At 40.4% G+C, this 18138-nt stretch overlaps 1 protein-coding gene across 2 annotated transcripts; it reads left to right on the top strand.

Annotated features, from left to right (window-relative positions):
• The first annotated feature begins 92 nt into the window (after positions 1-92).
• On the top strand, positions 93-14493 carry LOC130182724 (lissencephaly-1 homolog B). 2 transcript variants are annotated; one of them, XM_056397846.1, is made up of 11 exons: positions 93-250; positions 6466-6752; positions 8122-8206; positions 8327-8401; positions 8662-8868; positions 10335-10503; positions 11111-11213; positions 11458-11686; positions 12567-12668; positions 12759-12915; positions 13117-14493. In XM_056397846.1, the coding sequence occupies exons 2-11, from the start codon at positions 6721-6723 to the stop codon at positions 13188-13190; spliced, it is 1233 nt and encodes a 410-aa protein (XP_056253821.1). In that variant the 5' UTR covers positions 93-250; positions 6466-6720; the 3' UTR covers positions 13191-14493. The 2 variants fall into 2 exon arrangements, with proteins under 2 accessions (XP_056253821.1, XP_056253820.1); XM_056397845.1 differs by having other exon boundaries at positions 94-254.
• The last annotated feature ends 3645 nt before the right edge of the window (positions 14494-18138 follow it).

Below are 18138 nucleotides of genomic sequence, written 5' to 3'. Positions count from 1 at the left end.
TAGTGTGTTTTCCTTTAATTACAAGCTTGCGGAGGTGCACGCTGCGCGCCCCCGCTCACCTCTACGTGCGCGCGGCCGATATCCAATCGCGACCGTTAGCTGGGGCCGGGCGAATGCGGTGGTACCAAAGAGGAGAGAAATCTGAGCGGCCGTGCCAGGTGATGTGAAAAGTCACAATACCACATCAAAACCAGGCTTTTCCGTCGCAAGTTCTGACCACTCAAGGGGATATGAGTATCACCATTTGTCAGTAGGTAAGTTCGTAGTTCTTACACGCGTCTGTATTGTTGTTTGGCACTTAAAAAGACTTGTTATTTTTGACGACGAATTGCCTGCAGTGTCTGCGCTCTACCGTTCCTATCTCAAAATGGCGGAGAGGCCGTAAGCTAAGCTAAGCTAAGCTAAGTGGCAAAGTTGGCATTCACAAGAGCATCGATTTTGAGACTGAAAGCTAAAATAATCTAACGGTGGTATCACTCAACTATGCTGAATGGGATTGTCATCTTAAAACCAAATTTGCGCTTCTCGGTCAACGCGTGACTTGTTTTGAGACACTTGTTGTGAAACCTAGCTGAACATTTGTCTAACGTTAGCTACGGCTATTTATGGAAGTTCTGTGGGGACGAGCTAACGTGTTACGTTAGCCGGCTAACTAATGTGCTGTCAATTTGCTGCCATGTTTTCTACAGCCGGGGCTGCAAATATTATGTTGGAAAATGCATAAATCAAATGCTATTCTTAAATAAGCCTTGACTGTGGTGGAAATCGTTTAATTTGTGCGAATATGTTTTACTATAAGTTTAAACAGGGCTGCCTTGTATTGGTGAATAACAGCTAATAGCCCTATAATCAAACTTGGGTTGCATATCCCATTCTCCTATACATTGAAACAGGAAAGGGTTATGTTATTTTCAACAGTGAGTTATGTTTCTCAGCTACTTGTTGGTGTAGACCAACGCCCATTGTGTGTTTTGGTATGGTGACCGTGTATGTGGTAGCATAAATCTAGTCTGCTCATACTGACAGCTCCAGTAAACGCGTAGGTTATGGTGCTAAGCTAACGTTAGCTGGAAAGGGCGTTGCTGAGCCATTGCTGCAACTTTGCCCTTGTGGCCATCGAAGCCTGGAAAGACGTCACCGGGACAGATTTTGAACTCAAACCTGTGCACCATAAAGCAAAGAGGCCCTTGGTCTATTTGGGTTGTTTTTATGCATGCTGCAAGCTCCCTTAAGGTAATCTACCCAGGTTTGAGGATTCACACAATCAGGGTGGAGTCTAAACAAGGATCAGTGCGAAATGATGATAATGAACAAAGCTAACGGATACGGATTTCATTTGAGATGTATAAAATGTTCCATGAGCTGAATTTCACCAGCTAATTAAATGCTTACTAATTGTCCAGTAGCTGCTATTGCATGGCGTCAAACGTGAAGGCCCATGCCCGTTGAAAAGGTTATGAACTGTTAAGTGTGTAAAGATATTTTATATGTGCTCAGTTTTTCAAATTACTCCTATCATCTCAAGGTTTTACTTATTGCATGTTTTGAGATTCAATAAGGTCTTGTTGACGTGTAGTCAAGGTTTTACTTTTCCTATTTTTCTGCCTAATTGCCACTTATTCTTTTTCTCCTCTGTATGAGAAGAATTACTTTTACTAAAGTGCAGTACTTCTTAACTATGTGGAAAATCAAAGATGCATTGGTATCATCTCACTGTCTTGGACATTTAAATCCAGAGTGTTGGCATCAATAACACATGTGGCATGTTTTTGATAAACCTTGAACAACTTTTGAACTTACTGCTTTTATTGTGGGGCAATAAATGATTTACTTAGTATCATAAGAAATCATGGTATGAACAGACATGTTGCTTTAAAAAAAAAAAAAAAAAAAGGTAATGAAGTGCTGTAGGCTTTCAGTTAAAGGAAAAAAATCTGATTTGCCCTGCTGTTGAATTTGTAATCAAACATTGCCTTGTCAGTTTGTGCCAGCAGGGACTTGTTTGGCCTGAAGGTCACCCATAAGGAGGGGCATTGCTCAGCAGCTTGACACAAACAGAGCATGATGACTGTAAGCTTGATATGCAGCCAGAATTAATGCCTGTGGCTGATCTCATTGCCTTTTGTTTACATTGATTATCTCTTCCTCTATATTAAGTGCTACTTTTTTTGTTAATAACTTCTGCTTTTAAAAAATAACACTGAAAAATCTTCTTGCATTTGTTTTATTTATTATGGCAGCTTTGACTCAAGATTAAATGATCCTTTCATAACAGCGAGTCAGGGCATGTGCATCCTCTGGCTCTACCTCTGATCATTATATATATAAATGGTTGCCCCTCCAGAAGGTTTCCCCACCAACTATTATTTTACTCAACAGTGTATATTCAATAATATAACATAAAATGACAAGTCCCCATTACAGAATTACTTCATCAGTTGATTATTTGATCAACAGAAAACAAGTCAGCAACTGTTTTGATTAATTGATTGTGTAAGTCAATTATTAAACAAGAACAACAACCATCCGGTTCCAGCTTTGCCAGTCTGATGATTTGCTGCTTTTTCTGTTTTACGCAGTATCATTGTAAATTGAATATATTTGGGTTTTAGCCTCTTACTAGATCAAAAGAAGACATTTGATCACAAAATCGTGGGCTTTAAGAAACCGTGATGGACATTTTTCTAGTGCATATGTCTGTAAGTCATTTAAGGATCCCGCTATTACATTTACAGATATATTTCTCCACAGTTTTAGAGGATGTTAGGATTGATTGATGCTAGGATTGATAGCTGTTATTCATTTGGAAAATAGAGGTAAAGTCTGCGTCACATCTCAGCTATACTCGAGGCTTCTCTAACTGAACATGCTCTGTGTTGGTGCTCCGATAAAGAAAGATGAGGCATAATTGACGTCACAGACTGATATTATAGCCCAATGGGAGCTTAGTCAGCTAATCTTTTCACCTTTTTACATTTCACAGTTTAAACCAAGACAACACGGTATGGGAACGTTTTGTAGTTCATGAGTAAGCAGGAGAGGTGTGTAAGTTGTTAGGTCTGTTCTGTGACTATAAGCAGATGCAGAGAGATGGGAGCCTACTTTGTCTCCTAATGACGTTTCATTCACCAGCAGGTAAATTGAAGGGTGTCATCACACTGTGTAAGCTTTTAGTGGCCTCCACATGGATGCATATAGTCAGTCACATATCATGATTGGATTGTTTCTCCATCTAAAAAACATTATTATAGCTCAAATGTTATTTTTGTTTTTATGTTGTTTTCTTTCAGGATTTATACACACTGAGATTTGAAAAAGTAGGAGAGAAATGTACTACCAATCCAGAATACAATATCAGTCTAGAGAAAGTCAATGAACAATCACATGTATTAATCACCCCACTGATTATCATTGATTTTTATAAGAACTAGACCCATGAATTAGTCATAACATCTCATCCTGTTGTGGTTTACCGTTTTTTTAAATGGGAAATTGAAAGTTTGTTTGTCAAATTTCGTGTTAACTGCCTTCTGCAGCTTGCCTGAATCTTTAATTTCATCTATATGGCTCTGTATTTGTGGACAGCCAGTTAATTTAATCTGGGTAAAAAACTGAAAACCAAATATATCTGTAGATAATTTCAGCTGGTCCCGACTGGCATTTCCATTAAATGAATCCATATTAAATTTTATGTAGATGTTCTATATCTTGAAATACAGGCTAGTGCTGTGTCATTGTACTTTTTGAATAATTGACAATAAAATTGAATAATGTATTCAAGTACTGCAGAGGTCTATTCTCCTCTGTTTTACTGACAAGGTCAGCCAGGTCATTGTGCCCCAGGTGAAGGAAGGGGTCAGGTCAGTGTCTTGCTCAAGGATACATCACCTTATCGTATGAACACACTAGAGATCAAACTGAAGCCCTTTAGTTGGGGTTATACTCTCCCTGCCACTGGGCCATAATTTTGTAGTCGGTCTATTTTGGAAACACTTGACAGGAATTTGTGAATATGTGCAACATCTACTTCATACTAAATACTGGGGTGGTTCTTTAAGCATGGGCTTGTTATCTGTTGACCTGTCTCACTAAAACAGAACTGCATGGTTATATTAATGATCTAACTGTTTTGTGTTCCAACGGTCTAAGTTAAAGTTTTAACTTTTATTATTGATTCATGAAACTGTTGGTTATTTTTAGTTTAATTAGTCTAGAAACTGTCAGAAAAGAGTGAAAGTTGTCATCATCACAGTTTGCTAGAGTCTAAGGTCATGTTTTCAAATGCAGTGACCAGAAAAGTAGCAAATCCTCACACTTAAGAAGCTTGCTTCATAAATTACTTAAATGGTTATTTAGTTATCAAAATAGTTGGCAATTATTTTTATATAAGCAAACTTTCAGAATTAAAACTCATTAGTAATCTAAGCTTGAGTTTTCCAAAACCAAACTCCTGACCATCTGATCTGTGATGGTTTCAAGAGGCACCTTCATGAGTGACAGGAAGTTGACATTTGTGACTTCATACTGGAATAACAAAGGTTATCAAGGTTATGTGTTGATATGTGAACAGGTGCTGTTAACACATCAACAGACATATGATACGCTGACATTACAAACCTTTTGGCTCTCCTCTTCCTATGATAGAATCTAATATGAACTGATACATTCAAAGCAATCATTGCCTTTTAGGAGAAATGGATTAAGTGGTCAGACAGTACGACTGGTCATAAACAGACGCGCACTAGATTATTTCCTTTTGATAAACCTGATATATAGACAGGACCTTGAACCCTTCTTGATTTATGACTCTCTGACCATGTTCCCATTGAGTTGTACTGTAGATAACTGCACATTTGCGTTTAATTTCAATGACTGGAGTATAATGACTTGAAATTACTTTTTACTATCTGAAACCAGGCCTCATACTATCACTTATTTTATCTTTGAGTTCCTTTAAAACATATCTCTCAAATACAGTTGCTGGTGAAGCTCAGGAGTCTCAGGCAGGTGCAGAAGCTACTGAGATTGTCTTAGTTGCGTAATAGTTTGGAGGTTGGTCTGTTTGGTCAAATGGCTATTTTTGAATCACGCTGAGAGTGCTGCTTTGCTAAAATCACTAGCTCTATCCTGTCAGCTCAGAGCACTCATGTTTGCAGGCAGGAAAGAGGAGTTCTTTCTAGGACAACTCAGGCGCGTCCCTGGCTAAATGTTTTGTTGTCGACTGCTGCCTCCATGCTTCGAAGCATGGCAGCAGTTGACAACAAAAGAAAAGAAATGCTCAAGTGCTCATCTGTTAAGTGTAATACAAAAATCTCAATGTTAAGAAAAGTTTCCAGTTGGGCATCATTTGATTTTCTTTTCTTCTTTTTTTTTTTTGAAAGAGTCTTTTATGTTTCAAAGCAGCAACTATCAACGGACGGAGAAACGGACAAGAACAATGCACCAGACAATGATACAGACAAGGGCAGATTGCTGTTAAGGTCCTCTCTTAATGTCTGGGGTTAATCCTGTTAGCAACCGTCCAGTCCCTTCTTTACATTGCACTGTCAGCTGTATGGAGGACTTGTGGTCTCTATCACTTAGAAACACACACACACACACACACACACACACACACACACACACACACACACACACACACACAGACTGTAGGTTGCCTGGTCTAGCCGCTAAGCAGCTTAGTGCTATTGTGGCCCCAGGTGCCAGCAGCGTTGAAGCTCAGGAAGTGATTCCTTATTAGCTTCGCAATCACTGAGTGGTGTGTTTTGATTTTGCAGCTTGTGCTGTTGATCTCTGTTCTTGTATTTAGTTAGTGGGATGGTCATATTGTCCCAAAAGTCAGACTGAAACTATAATAAAAGAAAACGTTTTAAACTCCAACAGTCAAAGTCGCCGTAATTATTTGCACACTTGATGAGGCTTTAAGATTAAATCTTTGATAAGATAATTTGTACAAAATCAGCTACTAACTTCTTAAAAATGATCTTATGCAACATCCAGGGCTTCATAAAGTGTGCAGAAGGTAGAGAATTCTTACTCCAAGCTAAGCTGTCTAACAAATATTTTTTCTCAATATGTTTTGAAATTGATATCATGTAAAAGCTTTGTCAGTAATGAAGATGCATACACGACTGCATGAATGAACAGGAAGTTGATAAAGCCCCTAAAATAGCTTTTCCTTACTTCCTTAATTAGATGATGTTGTTCTTCGCCACTTTCTTGCCTTCCTACTTAATTTACCCAAACCTTTGTTAAAGGTTTTGTATCACCAAAAGGATGGAATTTGACTTTTTGTCTTTTTTTTTTTTTTTTTTTTTTGTCTTGTAACCTAATTATACAAGGAGCTGCCAACTGACTGTACTCTCTACTACTAAAAATATATATTTTTTTGCCATTAGCTTTGTAGCTTTTCCTGTGTGTTACTTGTTTTTAACCCATTTTTCTCCCTTCATCTCTCCTCACCAGGTGATGGGCACGTGTGATCAGTGAGTGAGATTTGGCCATTGTGAATACTCGTGGAGCTTTGTACCAACAGTTGATTGACAGCCGTATCTCCAGTTCACCTCCCTCTGTGTGGCACTCTTTTTGCCACCTCTGAGTCTCTGAAGGAAAAACATCGCTGAGGGATCAGACACCTCCCCACTACACACTTCCTAGCCAGACTCCCTCAGCACATCGCCTCCCCTTCACCTCCCCAAGAGGGAGAGAACAGCAGCCACCATGGTGCTGTCACAGAGACAAAGAGATGAACTGTGAGTGCCTGGATGTAAATATGTGTGTGTGCAGGCTCATTACACATGCAAACAAGAACAGACATGTAGATCCAACACACATTTAAAGTTCATCTATAGGTGCATTAAAGTGTGTGTTTATATAGGCTTTTTAGCAATACCTTGAAGTTTGTCCACAAGCAACAGATGTACATCACATGTTCTGGATACAAAGCAGTGGAATTAAATCAGCAGTCTGGGCTAATTCACCCAGAAGAGGTTAATGTAGATGTTGTAAGAAAGTGCATTCCTTTACAAGAATGTGTAATCATTGAGGAAATGTGACAAGATGTGAGCTTCAAGGTGGTTCACTTGATAGCTACTTAGTGAATATTTCATAACCCACAGGACAGGAGCACAGAAGTGAGGGGGATGGGGAAGGAGGAGGAACTTAAAAAAATGATGGTTGGTTATGTGAGCTGCTCTGTGCAGTGGTATCTGGCTGGCTGGTCATATGGTATTCATCCCAGTTCAGCAGACCCCAGTCAAGACAATGTAGAACAGCAGATATTGTCATCTTTGTCTAAACTTGATAGTCTGGGCTGTTAATGTAGAGTTAAAAAGGGATTTTATTGGGATGATGTAGAGGAAATCCTGTTGCCCGTGGTGGTCTAATATTCAATCTGTAACAGTTAGTTTTAGGGTTACAATTATAAGCAATTCAAAGTAGCCCTTAAGCTGCAGCCTAAATTTAGTACCGTTACTCATGAAATATTCACCCTTCATCTCATAAAGGAGCTGTTCCACTCATTTATATAACTCTGTGTGTTTGTGTGTGGGTGGGGGGGTGTATATGTACGTCTGTGTGTATTTGGGGATGAGTCTGCCTGAATGTTTAAGGTTGTTTCCATGTGGTTGTGGTTGCCCTGTCCTTTCGTCGTCCATGCTCGGTGTTCTCTCCTCGTGGCCAATCTCTGGTTTCTAAGGAGCAGCACAAAACAGTTTCCCAGTGATGTGGCCCTTACGTTTTGTTTTCTTCATTGAAAGATTGTAATTTCTTTTGGCACTAATTCAGATTTGCTGACATTTAAGGTGGAACTGTGAAACTTGAATCCCATTGCTCCCATCTGTTAGACAGGGTGTGGTATCCTCTCTTTTAAGGAGGAACGAGCATTTCTGTTAAGGTGGAGTTCATGTTAATAGATGATAATCTCACTTATCATTACACAACTTTTTGACATGTAATTCATTTATCACTATTTCGGGAGTAATCAAATGTAATTGCCCTGATAATGACAACTTAAAATTGGCAGCTGGTATGTGGTAGCATCTTTGAGGACCAAGTCTGTAACTGTTGATGAGTTAACACCTGAGACCTTTCAAAAATCTGTTTTATTCTACTTTTACTCAGAAACCGGGCTATAGCCGACTATCTCCGTTCCAATGGATACGAGGAGGCCTATTCCACCTTCAAGAAAGAGGCAGAGTTAGATATGGTAAGGAGCAACAGACGCACCAAAATGTTGAAACAAATTATTTTTAAAAGTGCACTTTGGTTTTGACTAGGAGGAATGTGGATCCCTTTTTCAGTGTCTGTGTCTTTTCTCTGTTCATAGAATGAAGAGGTAGATAAAAAGTATGCAGGACTTTTGGAAAAAAAATGGACCTCAGTCATCAGATTACAGAAGAAGGTAAGGAATGTTTGTGTGCTTGCTGATAGTGTATGAGATGTTTGATACATGCTGAACAGTTCCCTCCCCTAACCTAGAAAAGTTTAAATACAAACAAGTTTATTTCAGCAGTTTTATAAAAATCAAAAGCACCAGATTGAAAGCGTGATCGTGTTAAATTGTTGCCTATGTAAATCAAATAATTACACACATAAGCATTTGCTAATCAGACTCTCTGAACTTCTGACTCCTGTGCTCCTTGTGTTGCTGCCCTGCCTCAGGTGATGGAGTTGGAGTCAAAGTTGAATGAGGCGAAGGAGGAGATGACGCATGGAGGATCTGTGGGTCAGAAGAGAGACCCCAAGGAGTGGATCCCCCGTCCCCCAGAGAGATACGCCCTGAGTGGGCACCGCGCTCCAGTCACGCGTGTCATTTTCCACCCTGTCTTTTCTGTCATGGTCACAGCCTCAGAGGATGCTACCATAAAGGTGTGTGTGTTTACAAACAGCATTTACACAATGAGCTGCCAGGTTTATTAAGTGCAGCTAGCTACATCTGATACAACACAATACAACAGCCCTGCTCATAAATCCCAACTTTTTGTAACCTGTCATACTCAGTTTATGTTGAGGCTGATGACCCAACTTTATATCGATGGGAGAAGAAAACACAGAGACCATTCAGTCTGATGCAATACTGTCCACACCACTGTAGCCTCAAAATGCCTATAGAGTTAAATCAATACCCTTCTGACCCAGTGTAAACAAAGAGCTTAGTTGCAGGGCTTTTGTATGATATTGTATTATATTACATGTAGCTTTGTGTACCTACAATACAACTGGCAAATGTAATTTGGCAATTTGTAACTTTAGAAATGTGTCAAAGTACATTGGGAGAAGTGGTATTTAAATATTACATAATTATTCATTGATAATATTTGTTAAGTGCTTCAGTTTTTGGGAAAAAACTTTTCCAAAGTTTGAGAAAATTTAGGGAACAGCACAGTCTTGACCTACATTTAATACTGCCCTATAAAGGTGAATTTTTTACAGCATTAAAAAAAATTGTACACCAATTAATAGCATTATCATACTGATATACTACTCATTAATTTGTGCATCATGAGGTCCTGTTTGCTCTCTTTGGAAATGTCAAGACTTCTCTTGCTTTTCTTATGTATCTTTGGGATGTCGCTTTGAAAATGTGTCTCTAGCAGGAATATTGAAGCATAGTGATGGCTGAATGCAGCAGCCTTTATAAGCACAATCAGTGAGTGTTGCAGCTCACCACAACATAGCCTCTGCAGCTCTGACCCTTCACATCAAAGCTGTACTGCAGATGTGAGGCTGCTCTCCCTTTTTATCCTCACTGCCTCTGTTTCAGCATGCCCATCCCTCCCCCTTTTCTCTTCCCTCCCTCCCTCCCGTCCTCCCTCCCACCCTTTCTTCCTCCCTCACTCTATTTCTCTTTTCTGCTTTGTCACTGCTCATCTGTGTGAAGATGGGCTGATGCACTTGTTGTCAGAGGCAACACTCCCAGAGCACAGCACCTTGGGTATCATGTAAATCTGTTCCTCTTTCAGCCCATCCTCTTCCTTTGCTTTAAGACTTTTATTAAAGAAGCAAACGGTGTCAGCTGATTGCTTAATGTAAATTGTTTTGAATTAAATTGCAGTTTTGTGTGTTTAAACCTATATGTCTAACTGCACAGTTTTCAATATTCACATTTGAGTTCAGTATCAAAACACATTGTAACCTACAATCTTTGCTGCCTCTTGGATCTCTCAAAAAATCAAATAGTCAGTGTAACACTTTTTGGCTGTTAGATCACAAGACTTAATAAAATTTGACCAATTTTAGCAATGTGGTATGGTTTACATCTGTCTTTTATAGTTGGGGAGGGTAATGCTGGGGTGCCACACTAACTATGTGTCGCTGTCTGTCTGTAATTTTAGGTGTGGGACTATGAGGCGGGGGACTTTGAACGAACCCTGAAGGGCCACACAGACTCTGTGCAGGACATCTCCTTTGACCAGACAGGAAAGCTGCTGGCTTCATGTTCAGCTGACATGAGCATCAAACTCTGGGACTTTCAGGGGTTTGAGTGCATCCGAACAATGCATGGTAAGTGATATTTACAGAAATAATCATTGTTACAGTACAAAGTTCCTGCAAAAGTGGTGTAGCTAATACACAAACCCATACATTGTTATACAATCTGATTTAGAAATAGTGCAACTACTTAGTAAAATTTTTTTTAATGATGCAAAATTATTTATAAATGGAGCCTTTATAAATACTGCAAGTGGGTGTACAATTATTTTGGTTGTATATCACTAAAGATACATTTTGTTCACAGTGCATAATGTTAGCAGTGCATGATGCTAACATCATGATGTTGCATGATGTTAGCACAACAGGTAATTGAAGCAAAGGCTGCAGTTTTACGATGGGCTCTCGATATGAGGAAACATTTTGAAAGAAATCTGTTTGACTACAGTTCACTAGGAATGATCCCAACAAAACAGCATGTGTGTATTTACTCTGGTTATTTTCTGTTTATTTTTTGGAAACTGAAAACAAAAGTCTTTACTAATGAAGGGTTAGTTTTTTTTTAGAAATCTTAAATGATTTTGATTACTGTGACTTTGTATACATTAGGTGTGGTGGTTTAAGTATTAAGATTAACTCAGACCAACTAAACAACTAAACTATTGACTGTGTCGTCCAGGCCACGATCACAACGTGTCGTCTGTAGCCATCATGCCAAATGGTGACCACATAGTGTCTGCCTCCAGAGACAAGACCATCAAGATGTGGGAGGTGGCCACTGGGTAAGTGAGGGGGGTCTTGTTTCAACTTTCACTACCACAAGCTCTCAGAGACTGAGATTGATGTAATGTTACATTTTGAGCATTTTTGCTTTCTTTTTTTGTTTCCATACTTGAATTTCAAATCATTCTTCCTCCCCATGGTCTTAATTCTGTGACTTATGATGTAGCATTAGTTTGCAATTAACTTATTCTAAAAGCTGCTCTTTCACAATCTCAATCCAACTTGCAATATTTCCAACTACAGGTACTGTGTGAAGACCTTCACAGGCCACAGGGAGTGGGTGAGGATGGTGCGTCCCAACCAGGACGGCTCATTGATCGCCAGTTGCTCCAATGACCAGACGGTGCGTGTATGGGTGGTCGCCTCGAAGGATTGCAAAGCTGAGTTGCGGGAGCATGAACATGTGGTAGAGTGTATCGCCTGGGCCCCTGACAGTGCTCACCCCACCATCCTGGAGGCCACAGGCTCAGAGGTAAATACAGCTGCTACAGGATCTGACATTAACCTGCAGAGGATGTTTGTATATGTTTGGTTCACCTGTAGAGTTTCCCACAATTGTTATTGTCTACTGAGTTAATGACTGAATCAAAACAAATTAATGCTCTTTTATTAAATGAAACTGTAGTATAAAACAGAACATGCCCTATCCCATGAGGAAGATGGACACCTGATTAGTAACTGAATTTATCACAAAAGATTAAATACTGTCAGGATTTTTGAGAATTAACTCAATAAATTACACTGATTGTGATATACTCATTTATTTATAACAAAATCAACATGATGTGAACACCTGACCAAACAGCTGGTGATGTGAGAAGAAGTCACCACAGTTTATCTTCAAGTTGTGAGATTTTTAAAAACATGGCATTTAAATGTTTGTTAATAGACACGTCCACAGACATGCTAGTGGCTCAGTGAAGCTGTACTTAAGTACACTGGTACACAGAGCTAAACCCTAACATCATCATGTTGAGATGTTTACAGTGACGATGCTAATATCCTGATGTTCATCGGATATAATGTCTAACAGTCTTAGTGTAGTGTGTTAGTATGCTAACATTTGCTAATTAGCAGTAAACACAAAGTACAACTGATACTGATGGAAATGTCAGTTTTGTAAGTATTTAGTCACAAAGCAAAGTACTGGACAAGTTGAGATTTTGACCTGATGTTGGCGCTTGACGAAAACTCAGGGAAGTCATTCAACCAACATAACCGTCCTTAGAGCCAAGTCACTATTATGGCTGAAAATTGCCTCTTCATTCCAAGAAAGCATCTTTGTGATACGTTGTTCTCTTTCATGTAGCTATTCGCTGTTTCTTACATTTTTCCTTATCTCTGTATTAAAGAGCAAGAAGAGTGGAAAGCCTGGCCCCTTCCTTCTCTCTGGATCCAGAGATAAAACCATTAAGATGTGGGATGTCAGCACTGGCATCTGCCTTATGACTCTGGTGAGTAGTCTAAATGATGGTTTCTGTGACTGTCTCAGTGTTACTGCTTAGTGTGAGAGGAGTGGACGGTAATTAATCTTGGTTCTTCAGGTGGGACATGACAACTGGGTGCGTGGCGTGTTGTTTCACCCTGGAGGAAGATTCATAGTGAGCTGTGCTGATGACAAAACCATTAGGATCTGGGACTACAAGAACAAACGCTGCATGAAGACCCTGTGTGCCCATGAACACTTTGTTACCTCTTTGGGTAAGACAGTTATTAATGGAATTAATTTTGCATCTCCTGCTCCTCAAATGTCTAACAATAACCTGTGAAAATACAGAACTTAAGCCCAAGATGAATTGCTACCTTTGTACGTCAGATTTTCAGCCTTTTGGTGAACTTGCCTTAATCATTGAGCTTATCTTTAATGCAGCGCACCTGAACAAATGTTTATCCCTCTTGCAGATTTCCACAAGACTGCTCCCTACGTGGTGACAGGCAGTGTCGATCAGACAGTCAAAGTCTGGGAGTGCCGCTGAGACTGCCTCCATCTCTTGCCCTGTCCTGCTTCCCACCCCCCACCCCCCAACCCCAACTCCAAAAGTAGCCCTAAAGCCCCAACCTGCCCCAGCCTCTACCCCTGCACCTCAGCCCTCTTCCTTCTGTCCTGACAACCAACCCTGCCCCGCACCTCTCGCACTCCAAACCATAGTTGACCATGGCGCTTTACCTTCTCCCTGTCCCCTCCCTTTGCTCCCCTCTCCTTCCCTCCTCCCCTACATCAGTCCAGCCCTATTAAGATGACTATTGTCCTTTTATGTAAATTATTCTGGATGTAGGGTACGCTTAATAAATGTCACGCAATCTCTGACACATAAACACACTCAAAAGATAAGAAGTATTCCTTGCATGGTGAATCAATCAATCAATCAAAAAATTGTATACTGTTAAATTTGCCGAATTTGCATTTCTGTCATGACTTCCCATCGGGTCAAAGGGTAAATATCCTTGTGTGCTGCCGCAGGTGGATTCCAGTTAACTGACAGTGCACGAAAACCAATGGCACCCCTTGTTGAAGGGGTTTAGGGTTTTTTCTCTTTTTTTTTTTCTTTTTTTTTTTTTTAGTTTTACTCCATGCCTCCATTGTTGTGGTCTGTCACTGTCCAGATGGTGATAGAGAAGATGTGAGGAAAGTGAGTATAAGAGAAAGAATGAGTGGAAGCTGTCCAGGAGAAGATGATAGTAAGTTGAAGAAAAAAACGAAGCAGGATGCTGCTCCCTAGTTGAATCACACGAGGTTCTGTGGGCGAGTGCACGTGTACATGTGTGTATACATGGTGTGAGTGTGTGTGTGTTTGTATATTATGACAGGAGAATCTCTCCACTGTCTCTGCTCTGATGGTCGGAGGACAGAGAGGAGGCAAAGCTTCTCACCCACTGTGTTCATTCATACTACTTCATCTCTTTTAACAAACTTGCTTTCTAGTAGACACTCACAGGACCTTAATGATCCCTAAGCTGCTGAGAGCACAGGCACACACCCCATAGCAAAAGTGTGTTTTACAGAGGAAAAAGTCTGCTCACCTTTTATGAGGTTTGTGTGTGTGTATGTCGCCCCAGAGAATCGCCCAGTGCCCTCTTGCTCGCTATCTCTGCCTTGTTAACCCATTGAGGGCTCCCTCACGGGATTTTCATTCTGCTTTCTGTGGTCTCACTGCTCTCTTTACACACACATACACATACACTCACAAATGCACATACACGCACAGTAAAAGTTGTGTATCAATATATCTGGATGTCATTGTTTGCAACATAATGAAATAAAATTCTGTAAATATATAAGTTATCTATTTGTGTGCTTTATTTGAGGAAAGGAGGTGAAATGAGATGAAGGAAACTTTCTCGGAGTCAGACGGGATTTACCACTGCACAGTTTCATAGTGAGGTCAGATACTACAGCACAGCTTCCTGTCCAAACCACATTAAATAACTTGAAACTAACTGGAGGCACAAGACTATTGCAGTTTTTATTCTACTTTCAGCTGTAAGTGTATTCTCAACCATTTCATCAGTGTCTCTGAAACTTTTAGGTTGTGGTGCTGTGATAGTTGATGATAAATTAAGGGAAAGTACAATGTGGTAATTTGAAAGGAGGATTTTGCACGTTCGCATTTTTCATCTTTATTCACACCACATAAAGTTGATTCAAAGTGCAAAGTTTCACCATTGGCCAAACAGGAAAAATAAGCAGAAAACCAAATTATATACATTCTCAAATTCCATCCAAAGAATCCTATAGGATAAATGCATCATGTCATCGCTGTCACCAGAATTGTTACTTTTTGCCTTTCCCATGATGGCACCACCTTGTGGTCAAATTAAAAGAATGAAAGTCCTCCAGAAGTATAGTACTTGCCAAAATAAAAATAAAGAATCAAAGAAAAATTTTAATTTCTAAGAGAACCCCTTAAGTCTTAACTATTCATTTAGTCAGAGTGGCAATAATATGTTCAATTTATATATACAAAATGCTTCTTGTCTCCAGTCTTAAGTCTAGTCTCCTAATAGTACTTTTGTACTCTGAGAAACTTTCCAAAATTTGGTTCAATCAGGAAAAAATCTTTTCCAGACATGTAGACCAATGGCAGCCTGTGCCCCACAAAATTGAGTGTTAATATTTTACAAAATCTGGAATCATCAGCGCAAAGGGTTTAGAAAGAAATGGGTCACTCAGCAAAACTTTCAAGCTGCTGCTCTGGAAAGCAAATATTATTTATGTATAACTATCTGGCTCTGGTGCTGCACTGGTCTCTTAGCTTCTTTTGGCAGCTTCTATCTGAACATGGGTCAGATACTGACTGTCATTGATGCAGACAGAAGAGGAACTGATCAGTCTTGACCTAGTCGTTTTGGTAACCAAAGAAGAGTTGTGTGATGGGGAGGATGCAGTACTAAGACTTACAGATGTTAAGTGTGATATGGAGAGAACAGTGTAATAAGCTGTGACGTTTATTCCTCATTTTCAGCCTTGTCACTTAAACTGCAAGCTCAGACTGGAGAGGCAAAGACACCAGAAGGCAGCAGGGACAGTTCAGGCCCCCTTATCAATTATGCACTGTACCCCAGCCTACTTCTGTGCTCACATACACACCTGCTCACTCACCCACACAGCAATTACTCTTTTCTCTGTGCTCTGCGGTATCCTGGCAACAGTTACCAGAACAGCAGGCATGCAACCACCACACCTTGCTCGGTCCGGCAGGTCTGTGAGGGTGGAGAAACAGGGAGTGGTAGAGTAAAACACAAGGACGAATGCCAAGAGGGAAGGTGGTTACAGCACAAGGTTCATGTAGTAAAAGGACAGCGATAATGGGAACACACACACACACACACACACATATATATAGAACTGAAACTGGTGTGCTTGACGTATGCAGAGAAGTGGGAGGCAGCTTCATAGGACTTAATGAAAGGATAATAAACCTGTCTCAGTCTGAAACTCTGTTTCTCAACAGAGGAACTGGAGTAGAAACATTGGCCTACATCCGCTTGCCACCACTCTCTCATGCCTAGTGCACACTTTTTCCTCTCATGCAAGAAAAAGACATCAAAACAGGGTAGAAGAGGGTCACTTTCCTCATTTATCTAGCTGCAAGGTCATCCATTTCTCTCCTTCTCTGACAAAACTGTAAATACAGTTTTGGAGCAAAGAAATACAGTGAAAGGTGCCGCAAAGGGGTGTAAGCCAGCAATGATTCAGATGAGCTAGCATGATGAGAAAGTGTTGAGGAGGTTTCAAGGTCAATGTATACAACAGAGCTGTCTCTGTCAGATGCAGCTGTATTGATTCTCTCACAAAGGACTGAACAATTTCATACAGCAGACTGGCTTTTCTTTATTCACACATGCAGACATATACCAGTAGATTCAAGCACAGACAGCTGCGGGGTCTGTGTTAATATATAGGTTTGTGTGTCATCCCAGTATAGCTTACGTGTGTCCCACTATAGTTGACGTGACCAGCGTTCTAATAATCCCTGCAAAGCCTGAGGAAGACGATGGGGAGAGGTTTGGAGCAGCTCTGGACAAGGTATGTTACAGGATGTGGCGCTCTCTAGTGGTGGCATGTGTTGAGAGATCCATGTCCCTATAAGGAAAAAAGCAGCCGCTTCTCTGCACTGTGCACAAGTGAGCAGCAGTCGCACAGATGTCATGGAAAATATAATAAACCTGAACATCTTGTGTCTCAGCGGAGGCAGCAGAGAAAGAAACATCAATGTGAATTTGTTTTTGTATTTATTATGTCTTCACTTTGACAGTAAATTCAAATTGACAGCATGTTGTCACGCACTGAGACGCTTGACATCCTTTGACATAAAGTTTAAATTTTGATGTTCTGGGGAGAGGGTTCACTCTCAGTTTAGGGTTTGAGTTATGATATGGTTATGGGTGTAGTTACATTTGGAGGCAAAGAAATACGTTCTGATTAGAAATTATTATTATTCATATTTAGAGGCACAATCTTTTTGTACATTCATCACATAAAATACAAGCAACAAATCCAAAGTTTTTAGTTTGATCAAAGCCAAACAATTAAGGTTTTCTGTCAATTTTTTTTTCACCTCAGGCCTGTGACTCCACTTTGAGCACGTTTTCTGTTTAAAGTCTCCTGTATTGCATCGCTTCCTCTTTGTCTCTGCTCTGTAGATCCACTAGTGATGCAGCACTTCTAACTGGGTCAGCCCGTCCCTGCCTCAAATCCCTCCCACCCTCTCCGTCTCTCCAAGCCACCCCTCCTTCTCCTCCTCCTCCTCATTTTCCTCTGTATATGCATACATCCCCATAGACTTTTTTTCATGCAGCTCATGTGCTTACCATGTGCTGCAGCTCTACCTTCCCTGTTCGCTCCCTCCCCCCTCCTTTTCTGCCTCATTCATTTTCTCTCATGCATGCTGTCATGGTATCTCAGCCTGTTGCAAAATGACTCCCATCCCCTCACTCTCCCTCTCTCTCTGTCTCTCTGTCTCTCTCTCTCTCTCTCTCTCTCTCTCTCTCTCTCTCTCTCCCTCTTTCTTACTCACTTGCATTTGCATCTTATCATCTTGAGTTTCAGATGTCTTCTGACAAACCCGTGTATAGCTCGATGGTCCAGATAGTAATGGTGTCAGAAGGGTTGTATGTGTAGCCAGGGCACATGGCGTGGAGAAGGCAGCTCTTATGTACCTTGAGCTGCTGTTTGGATTGGCTGAGACCGTCAGACCCTGTGATGTAGTGGAGGATATATACGACTCAGTGATGTCCAATCATAGGCTGTTACCATGCAGCCAAACATACCCTACATACATGTATCTGTATACAGTACATAGACAAACACACGACTATAACTTTTTTTCCCCCTTGAGTGAGATACATTGCATGAACCACCACTGCTGTTACATCACACATTGCATATCACCTAACACCCATCATTAGTTACAGTGTACAATA

This window comes from Seriola aureovittata, chromosome 15, assembly GCF_021018895.1.
Source record: "Seriola aureovittata isolate HTS-2021-v1 ecotype China chromosome 15, ASM2101889v1, whole genome shotgun sequence".
Lineage (NCBI taxonomy): Eukaryota > Metazoa > Chordata > Actinopteri > Carangiformes > Carangidae > Seriola > Seriola aureovittata.
This window is presented reverse-complemented; position numbering and strand designations above follow the sequence as displayed.

Coding starts and splice junctions, on each gene's coding strand:
- LOC130182724 (XM_056397846.1), top strand. CDS start 6,721: ATGGTGCTGTCACAGAGACAAAGAGATGAACT. Junction 8,402..8,661: donor TCATCAGATTACAGAAGAAG/GTAAGGAATGTT, acceptor GCCCTGCCTCAG/GTGATGGAGTTGGAGTCAAA. Junction 10,504..11,110: donor GTGCATCCGAACAATGCATG/GTAAGTGATATT, acceptor TGTGTCGTCCAG/GCCACGATCACAACGTGTCG.